Source organism: Oreochromis aureus, linkage group 22, assembly GCF_013358895.1.
Source record: "Oreochromis aureus strain Israel breed Guangdong linkage group 22, ZZ_aureus, whole genome shotgun sequence".
In the NCBI taxonomy this organism is placed as follows: domain Eukaryota; kingdom Metazoa; phylum Chordata; class Actinopteri; order Cichliformes; family Cichlidae; genus Oreochromis; species Oreochromis aureus.
Genome location: NC_052962.1, coordinates 10157044 through 10167330, shown reverse-complemented (window position 1 = coordinate 10167330; position 10287 = coordinate 10157044). Strand labels below are relative to the sequence as shown.

The following is a 10287-nucleotide window of genomic DNA, read 5'->3' as shown; positions in this document are numbered from 1 at the left end:
AGCCCTCATGCTATAAGATCAACTCAGTAGATCCCAGCTGTGAACAACTATGAGTGTGAACAACTATTAGTCTTGGCTCTCCTTTATCTCTTAGCAAGAATTTCATGAACTACAGATTCCTTATTTAATGTCATTATATTAGCAATTACTTAGACTATTACTTAGGCAGAAATATTTGCTTGCCTGCCTTCACACATACAAATGTGAGTAGCATCCCATTCTTCGTAATCCACAAGGTTTAATATGAAGTCAGCTGATTTCTTGCAGCTATAACAGCTTCAACTTTTGTGGAAGGCTTTCCACATGGTTTAGGAGTTTGTTTATGGGAATTTATGACCATTCTTCCAGACCCACATTTGTGAGGTCAGACACTGATGTTGGATGAAAAGGCCTGGCTCGCAGTCTCTGCTTTAATTTATCCCAAAGGTTGTGTGTCAGGTTGAGGTCAGGCCAGTCAAGTTCTTCTACACCAAACCCGCTCATCCATGTCTTTATGGACCTTGCTTTATGCACTGGTGCACTGTCACGCTGGAAGAGGAAGGGGCTATCCCCAAACTCTTCCCACAAAGTTAAATTGTCCAAAATATCTTGGTATGCTGAAACATTAAAAGTTCCTTTCACTGGAACTGAGGGGAACTGAGGGGCTTAGCCACCTACACCTCCACAAACTTTATACAGCAAAACCCAGACACGTTGATTGGATTGCAAGATGAAGACGGGTGAATCGCTGCTCCAGGGAGCACATCTCCACTGCTCTAGACTCCAATGGCAGCGTCCTTTACACCACTACATCCGACTCTTTGCATTGTGTTTGGAGATGGTTCTTGAGCTAAATTTCACTACTGCACTTGTTGTTGAGGTCTAAGTACTTGATTTCATACACCCGTGGTCGTGGAAGTGACTGGAAGACCTGAATTCAATGATTTGGATGAGTGAGTGAATATTTTTGGCATTTATAGAAACATAATGTATAGCCACAGCTATACTGGCCTGTTCATGTGAACGACATCAGTAAGGAGCACTCTGCATACTACAGTGAAAGTCTTCAGCTGATACAGTCACATGAATAACTTTGTATTAAACACATTGATGAAATGTTTGCGTGGACAATGCAGGACTGTGTTTTGAGCCCATTATAAATGCATTCATGATTACACAGTTCAGCCAGTGTCTCAAACTCATTTGTGTTCATCGCTGGTCAGGATCTGTACCTGCAAAGAGATGAGCGAGTGGGTTTCCAATCGGACACACATTTCACTGGTCCCGAGTCTCGCAAAATCAATTAGACAGATTGGTTGCAGTAAAGATCAATTTGCACCACTGAACACTGGAGTCTTTGGCTCGCGTAACTGAGGTTTTTAACATTATCAGCTGTTGTGAAGAATGTTTGTGGAGGCAAACGATCAGGTGAAATGTGCATGATCATCCGGTTGGCATATTTTAGCACTGGTATGTTGTTGACAAACGGAAGTGAACAACAATTCTAGTCATGTAGACATGAGGAGATAGTGTGACATACCACCAGCCTCAACAAGAATCCTGTTCTCCAATCTGATGGCCAGAAATGTGTCCTCTAAATCTACAGCGAACAATAGTTGTTTTTTCATTCATTTGTATTGAATGACACAAGTAAATCCACTTTAGTATTCAGCTGCTCCTCCTGGTGGGAACAGATCTAGATGGCGTAAATTTTCTTCCATCACAGTGAGGGACTTAATGGACATACGGTAAAAGCAAGATTAAAAAGTGCTGAACTCCAAGACAGTGAAGAGGTGATCCATGGGGAAACAAGTTACTGATTACTGTTTTTTTTAAACTGCAAAAGAGCATGCTGGCCTTGGCGGAGGATGCACTCCCTGAATGCCCATTTAGGTTGTGTTTATTTCTGTGTAACCAAGATTTTGATCTAATTGCTCTTCCAGTGTACCTATTTCAGATAACTGCTCTGCAAATTAGTGGGATGCAGTGAATCAAACCCATGACAATCTAAAATTACTAGATTTTCACAACACTAAAGATTGTGGTAGAAGTATAACTTTTTAGAGCAAAAAGAAAAGCTTATTTTAGGGCAGAGTCATTTATATGGTTTGACTTGTTCTTCCATACATGCAAAATCAATAGTCTAGTGACCTCTGAAATTAAGGCCAATTTAGCCGTGCTTCAAAAATAGAGGAATTTTAAGATGGCTGTAGTGCTGCAAGAATTACTTCTTCTCATCTTAAATTGTATTTCAGGAGCTGTGTTGTGTTAGTAAAGCATAATACATCTACCTGATGGAACTACTATTTTTCAAGTGATTTGACTGCCCAGGGGAGACTCTGCCTGTGATTTACTCTATATGTAGGCTTTTGCATACCATAAGATGACTTTTGGAAACGTGCTGGCTTTTACTGACAGTCTGACTAATTGCTGAATCAGACTGTAATTTGAGATATGTTTTTGCCTACCATCTGTACTGAGACTGAAACCAAAAGATGTCCAGTCAGAATTCCCCCACTTACGTCAGGAAGCAAAAGTGAAACAATAACGGTGCAGTGCATTACTCAATGGCATGAAATAAGACAGTGGGAATTGGAGGTGAAAGCAAAATAAATCTAGGTAAAAGTCTTGTCTTTTTACTTTTTAGAACAGTTTTTACTTTTTTTGGATCTAGCAGTCAATTAATAACTCAAAAGAACTAGTTGAAGCCCTAAGGGTGCTTGTGCATCCTGTGTAAATAAACTGCTACAATGAATAGAGTTTTTATACCATGTTCATTATTTCTCACTGCTGATTTCTTGATCAAAGCAACTTTAAGTTATATTTATGCTATGACTGAGTGTAGCAGGTACAATGCAAACAAAACAAAGCCTGCACACACACCCAAACAAGTGGTTTAATGTTTACTATAAATATACCTCACTCTCCTCTGGTAATCACCTAGATGTTCTATGAAGCTATGTGCTCCACATCTTCCCTCTGAATCATCAGCCATCATGTGAATTGAGGTAAGCAAACACACTCATACAGTAATACTCACTACAAGGAAGGAAACTACTTTTGTGTGGGAGACTTTTCTCTTATCTTTATGCTATGTCAGCATTGTTTTTTTAGTTTCATGCCTATAAAACACTGAATTTAGTAAGGCTGAATTGATTTCATTGCTGGGGGTCCACTAGGGGGGCGGGGACAATTAGGGAGTCAGGGGTGATTGGACAAAGCCGGGCTGGAGCAGACGATGATTGGCCGTTCATGAACAGGCCCCGCCCACGGGTGGTGCCCTGAACCTGCTGTATGTTGAAGCGTTGCGTTCAGCGAGCTTCGAGTTTAGAGGGTCTCTCTCTATCGGGGTGACAAGTCAGACAACGAGAACAACCGAAGGGGAGTAGCTGCCGTGTGAAGAAAAAAATTTAAAAAACACACACTTTTCACGGTTTCACCGCTGGATACGTAACTCGCTCTGGAGTTGGATTAACTTAAAACCCGCCTTTTTTAGTTTTTGTTTTTAATTTGCTTTAGAAGACCGCCACTCACCGAAGACAATGGGATCCCAGGCATCCAAGGGAGAGGTGGCCGCGGAGGCAAACGCTGCCGCCGCTGATGCTGCGGCTGCCAAAACCAACGGACAGGTAAATATACCGTCTAGTGGCTCCGTATGACTACTTTATCACAGAAGGATGGCATAATAAATTGATAAAAGTTGAGTTTCTCACACGAAAACCTCGCATATAGCGGATTTGGCTAACGATGAATCGATTAAACTTGAATGTAAGGACAATTTGGGGCAAGTCAGGTGGGGCTTTGTAGCATCTCGTCTCAGGCTCAGACGGGTGTTCACAGAGCTCCCCCAAAAAACATATCAGTCCGTGGGGAGGGGGGCTGTTATTTGTCACGGTTTTCCCAGTTTCAAGTAAGTATGTGTTTATTTGTCACTGAGGTCGAACCGAGAACGCTTTTTGACAGTGCCAGTCACAAAAGGGGGAGGGGGGCGGCTTGCTCGCACGTAGGCAGTCTACTACTCCTCCCTGAAAAGAGCCCTGTTGCCGTCTCACCGCAAATCTTGCAAATTGGTACTTTCCAAAACGTAAGTAAAATTAGTCATTAATGAGATGTCAAATGTCACTAATATTCAAAACGATTAGATCATCATGAAAAGATTTTCCGTCACTCTTATCAAATAGTCTTCCGATGGGGGGGGGGGGTTATTTCATACATAAATATTTTTCTTCGGAGTTTTAAATATTTTTCCCCTGGAAAATTATCAAATTTTTCTTGGGTAAACAAAAAATAACAAATTATGGTGTTTTCTTTCGTCCATCGATGAGCTTCAGCCTCGTCTTTGTTGAGCCCGCCTGTCTGGTAACCCGGGCGGTCTGTGAGGCGCTGCCGCCGCCTATCGCCTGATTAGGGTACTGCAAGGCGTCGCCTCTTGAGCCAGACGACATGGTGGTTAATTGATGAGCGCAACGATGCTCGGCAAAGATATGAGACCTCCCCAACAGCAGTTATTGCTGTTTGTATTTTATGTTTGTTTTTTAAAATAAAAAAACACAAGACTTGATAGAAACCTGACTTATTTTGTGGCTTTTTTTTTTCTTCTTTTTTTTTGTAACCCTTTCTCCAGGAGAACGGTCACGTGAAGACCAATGGCGATGTCTCTACAAAGCCCGATGGGGATGCTGCAGCTACCAACGGCTCTGCGGAGGCCGCCAAGGAGCCTGAAGCCGGTGCGGGAGGTGACACTATCGAACCGGCGCCTGCTGCAGACGGAGAGGCTGCGAAACCCGAGGGCGAGGCTGCGGCCAAAGAAAGCACCAAAGAGAAGAAGAAGAAGAAGTTCTCCCTGAAGAAGTCCTTCAACTTCAAACTGAACATCAAGAAGAGCAAGAAGAGCGAGGCTGTGAAAGAGGAAGCGGCTGCCGCTGCCCCCTCTGAGGAGAAGCCTGCTGAGAATGGAGCCGCTGCTCCTGCTGAGGAGAAGAAGGAGGAGGTGAAGGAGGAGGCTGCTGATGCCGCCGCCGCTGCCTCTGCCGCTGAGGCTCCGAAGGTGGAGGAGGGGCCGGCTAAGGAGGAGGCCCCCAAGGAGGAGGCCAAAGAGGCAGCTGCTCCTGCCCCCGAGGCCACGAAACCGACAGAGGAGAGCAGCTCGACCCCCGCTCCGTCTGAAAAGAAAGAGTGATTGTACGTTTAGCTCACAATGAACTGGGTGAACTGTTTTTCAAGAGAGAGAGAGAAAATTTAAGAGTATATATATATATATATATTTATATATATGTGTATATGTATACATATGTATATGGATATATGTATATGTAAATATATACACATGTATGTGAGAGACTCCTTCGACGTGCCACTTTTTTCGTCATGATAACAAGACGACAGACTAGATTCACTAGATCACTTTCCTGGTTACTGCTCGACATCTGAACCTGGACTGAGTTTTAGGCTGCGGGTTTGGTCGCTGTGCGTGGGGAGGGGGGTTGGGGGGGTGGATTTTTAATGGCTAGCTGGCCGGCAAATGACACCATAAAGTACCGATGGATGACGAATGGAGGTCGAAGCATCTTTTCCCTTAAAAATCTACAGCTCAAGATGCCTCCTGCCGAAGGAACGACGCTAGATAAGATACTAGGACACCACCACCACTTGAAATGACTGTTAAATAGAAGAAGAAGAAGAAAAAAAAAAAAGAAATCAGAAAATTAAAGAGACTTGCCAACTTTTTACATTCCTATATTTTAACCCAAATTTGAAGTATTTTGTGGTGTATTATAGAGAACCATCTTAAAGATTCAGAGAAGCTATGTCTTGTTTGTTCAAAGAAAAAAAAAAGATAGACGACTTTGATTTTTACCTTACTATGAAAAAAAAAGAACACTTAAGCTTGCTATGTTCACTGTTGCGGTTTGATATGAAGCAGAGTTGTTTATCTGTCGTGTGTGAGCCTGAATCTGCTTTGTCTCTGTAAATAAATTGGATTGATTTCTGTTCTTTATTTTGCTAATGTTGACAGATGTTACTGGTTTTATTGTAAAGTTGATAATGGTAAATAAATGTTGGTTACCTGCCTGTTGACGTGTCTTCATGCTTATTTCCATCATGCATGGCACTGCTCTTGCCACGGTACAGTTGACTTAGAATCTCTTGAGTGTGTCTATCATATTATCACATTTTTAACGAGTAAACAGGCGTCCACTCGCAGTAGTCAAGCAACAGGAAATTGAGCAACACACATAAACGCCATTAGACAAATACAAAGTCCTTAAAGAAGCAAACCTTTCCACTTGGACGTAATCTCTGGGCAATTATTAGGAAACTTCAGTTCTTTGGTCAGTAATGTCTAGAAAACTGCAACTTTGTTGCAAAGATTTCGTTCAGAGTTCTTCGAGTACCAAATTTCTCTACGAAAGCACCGAGAGTAAATAAATGCAGCCGCTGCGCTGTCCCCTCCAGGTTTGACCTCAAAGTCTAATTTATTAAAGTGATAGTATCTCAAGTTTTAGAAGCTAGAAAAAATGTACCCACTCTTCCACATGTAGAGCAGTGTTACTACACAGTCTCTGGTTTGGTATAACCACTTTCATTAGTCCTCACTGTAACAATACCTCTTATACCTGAATTATGCTGTAATGGGACTTACTTCGTAACTGGGAACTGCTTTTAATCCTACACTGTAACCTTTGACATAACCTAACGTGCACCTCCCAAGAAATGTAACTAAACATAAGGTCGATGCAGCCCGCAATGACGCCAGTGGCATGGCTGGGTTAAGAGGGGTTTCCGGTTATGTTGTAAGTAAAGATGTAGATTTCCTGCAGAAGTCTGAATCAAGCTTTAGTCAGCAATTTATACTTGTTTTGTGTGTTTGTATAAATACAAAGTAGTTAATGTGTTAACGTCGGGTGGCTCTAGTAAGAGATTTAATTTACTACTACTTTACTACTCTGACCACATACAGGACTTTATGCTATTTATAGATTCAGCCTTCTCATCCGAATCTATGGAAGAACTCTTGCTTTTGCAGAATTCCAGATTTCCATGAAATTTCGCAAAATTGAAGATCTTAAAAATAGTAAAACTAAGCTTTTAAAAGCTTTCTTACAGTCTGCAAACTTTTCAGGTGATTTTTTCTGCTAATTTTTATAATAACATTTATACGCTGACACTGTGTGTGCATTTTGTTTATATGATGGCAACCATCTGAACAAAGGTTAACGTTTCAAAAGCGCTAGGAGGCATTACAAGATGGCTTTCCAGGGAGAACTTTGCTGTTGTACGTGGTCAGAAACACCAATATTCCAATGGGAATCATTTTTTTTCTAGATGTATATTTGTAATCAGATACAACCCAGTAAATCTGAACAGGTAAAGTTTTATTCTACTAATACATAAGTAAGTAATAATGATCAAAAGGGACTTTTTCCTTCCCACAGTCGCCAAGTGGTTGCTCATAGAGGGTCAGCTGATTGTTGGGGTTTTCTATCAGATATTGTAGAGAGAAATATTACCTTACAATATAAAGAACCTTAAGGCAACTGTTGTTGTGATTTGGTGTTGTATAAATAAAACAGAATTAATACACAAGAATGAACTATTATAGGACACCTGTAATATTAAAATATATATATATATATATAAAACAGGACTGGTTTACTTGCATTATATTTGGCTTAATACATCCAATTGTCATGTCAAATTATTTAGAAATAGCTAAAAAGGTAAAATGTAATATAAATTTTAACAATTTCTGGTTACATATAACTTGCAGCCCGAGGCTGTATTGACTTTGTGCTTTTCCACTAATGGAAAACGACTGGAGACATCTCAGTGGGCTAAAAAAACAAAGAAAAAAACCCAAAACACATTCGTCTCATCATAGTATTGATGGTCCACAGCTCATTAAAAAACCAAAGCCCACTATTTCTATTCTTAGTGATAAGGAAATCCCACATGGCCCAAGGTTCTAAGATAATTGAGCACTCTTGACATTCCAGTGTGAGTCCGCTGACCCCTGGCTCCTCAATTAGTCCCGTGGCCCTGAGATCACTACAGCTACATCCACCCCCCGTCTCCTTCACATTCACAGTGTTCCTTCCATTAGAAGGAAGGCAACAAGGCAACCACCCTGCTGAACATGGCCAGCTGAACACAGCAGCCCTGCTCTGGGTGATCTGACCCAGTTCACATGCTGATTTGATGAGTTGAGATCTGAGCTACATTTGGATCCAGCCTTCAAACAATTCTGAATTATTGAAACAAAGCCGGAGCTCCCAGCTGACGAGGCGCCGTGCATCTTGTAGATTTCACTTATTAACCTCTGACAGCAGACATTTTCTTACTAACAGACAGAATTGTGCATAAAATAATGGCAGAAGAAGCGCACTTAATTGTGTAAACCATCCACATCCGCCTACACTGCACACGGGCACGAAAGATACAGTGAGCTACAAATTATTGATGGCTGCTCCGCAAGGAGTTCACCTCTCCATTGTGTGGTTTATTCTGTACATCGTTGTTCTGTTTGCACTGCGTGATGTAGGTGAGATACTGTGACTGATCACTTCAGAGCTGCTGCATTTTTCATTCAGCACTGACAGGCTCTGCAGAGATTTGGGAAGTTCAAACCAAGCACAAATGAGCGCACAACGCCATCTGGTGGCCAGTCTCAAATCCTAATCTGTTTCAGGTTTCGTCATTGAGTTCAGTAGTAAAAGGAAAATGGGTTCTTTATGTACTTCACATTACGTGCATTTGTTAAAGTATATTTAGTAGAAGAACGGGATAACATTTACCTCTGGCTCATTGAAACGCTTTTATTTTTCAATGAGAACAAACAAAGCAAACCAACCACCAGCTTCTTTCACTGTCCAAACTCAAATTTCAAGTTGAGACAACAATCAAGAACCAACCTTACATACAACTAAACTATGTCTAAATTTTGAAGCTGATATCAGCATTTGATAAAGATGTGAGAAAGTGGGAATGTTGTGGAAAACCGTTTATAAGTATGGTCGTCCACAACACTCCCATCTACGCAGTAGCAGGAACGGTTTGTTACTGCGTATAGAACATAGACATACATCAATAATCTCTGTCAAATTGAGTATATTCTCTGTATTATTGGAGGGTCCTGACCATACAACATAAAGCACCTTGAGGCAACAGTTGTGGATTGGCGCAATATAAATGTTAAAAGGAGTCCAGGAGTTTAGAAGTAAATGGGAAAATGAGCCCACTGCTCCCTTCAACTATGACCTCAGTAAACACATTCTTGATGACTTTATTGATTTATTTTCCATTTTTTCTGGTTTCAGGTCATATTGATTCCCACATTGTGTTCAGTTTGAAAACTACAGTCCCCCATTAGAGCCAAAAAGGATGGAAAAGGAGAGTTGGTTTTTTTGTTGGCCTACCTACTTATTGTTTCTCAGCTTTCCACGCCTCACTTGTCACATCTGGTTTCACAGCACCAAGATGGCAATGGCCAAAACATTCAGCTCAAGGCTTCAAGACTGGACTTCAAAAAGCAATGGTGTCCATGTACTTAATTTTATACAGTCTATGGTTTCACCCTGAAAGAAGTGGGTGATGACAAATTGATGTTGTTGAGTTTGTCTTTCTTCTCTTTCCCCTGACTCACAACCATTTGTGGTGACTGGATGCCCCGCTCTGATCCTGGTTGTACCAGAGGTTTCTTCCTTGAGTTTTTCCTTCCCACTGTCGCCAAGTGGTCGGTGACAGGGTTTGTCTGATTGTAGGTGTTTTTTTCTAATATTTTAGTGTCTTTTCTTTATTCAAGAAGAAGAAGAAACGCTCAATGCATCATGGGAGTCCCCCAGCAGTCTACACCTATCGCAGCATAACTAAGAGAGGATTCAGGCTCACCTGATCCAGCCCTAACTATATGCTTTAGCAAAAGGGGAAGGAAAGGAAAATGATGCAGGCCAATTTTATGATTATTGCCAATTACTTTGAAGACACCTTAGTTTATCGTCATGGACCTCTGAGAGTCCCTAGACAACTCAGTTAATGTATTACAAAAGGTACTAAACAGAACCTTGCAACAACCTTGCTATAAGATAAAAGAATTTTAAAGAGATCAATAAAATGTTGGTGTAACTGGTGTGTTTATGTTAAAGGGTGGAACATACTGTGGAAGTGTGAGCTGAGCACAGACACTACCGTTCCTATACATATTCAGGTATTTCTTCTGTGAATATTAGAGGAGAGCCATCATCTCCTAGGAAATTTTAGGCATCACCTCATTTCCTGCCTTCACGTAGATTTTTATGTAACTATTTGTAG

General features: G+C 41.2%; 1 protein-coding gene across 1 annotated transcript; it reads left to right on the top strand.

The window, feature by feature from the left end:
- Positions 1–3280: 3280 nt before the first annotated feature.
- marcksl1b (MARCKS-like 1b) lies at positions 3281–6056 on the top strand. Its single transcript, XM_031734427.2, has 2 exons — positions 3281–3608; positions 4604–6056. The coding sequence occupies exons 1-2, from the start codon at positions 3522–3524 to the stop codon at positions 5156–5158; spliced, it is 642 nt and encodes a 213-aa protein (XP_031590287.1). The 5' UTR covers positions 3281–3521; the 3' UTR covers positions 5159–6056.
- Positions 6057–10287: the final 4231 nt, after the last annotated feature.

Coding starts and splice junctions, on each gene's coding strand:
- marcksl1b (XM_031734427.2), top strand. CDS start 3,522: ATGGGATCCCAGGCATCCAAGGGAGAGGTGGCCGCGGAGGCAAACGCT. Junction 3,609..4,603: donor CTGCCAAAACCAACGGACAG/GTAAATATACCG, acceptor CCCTTTCTCCAG/GAGAACGGTCACGTGAAGAC.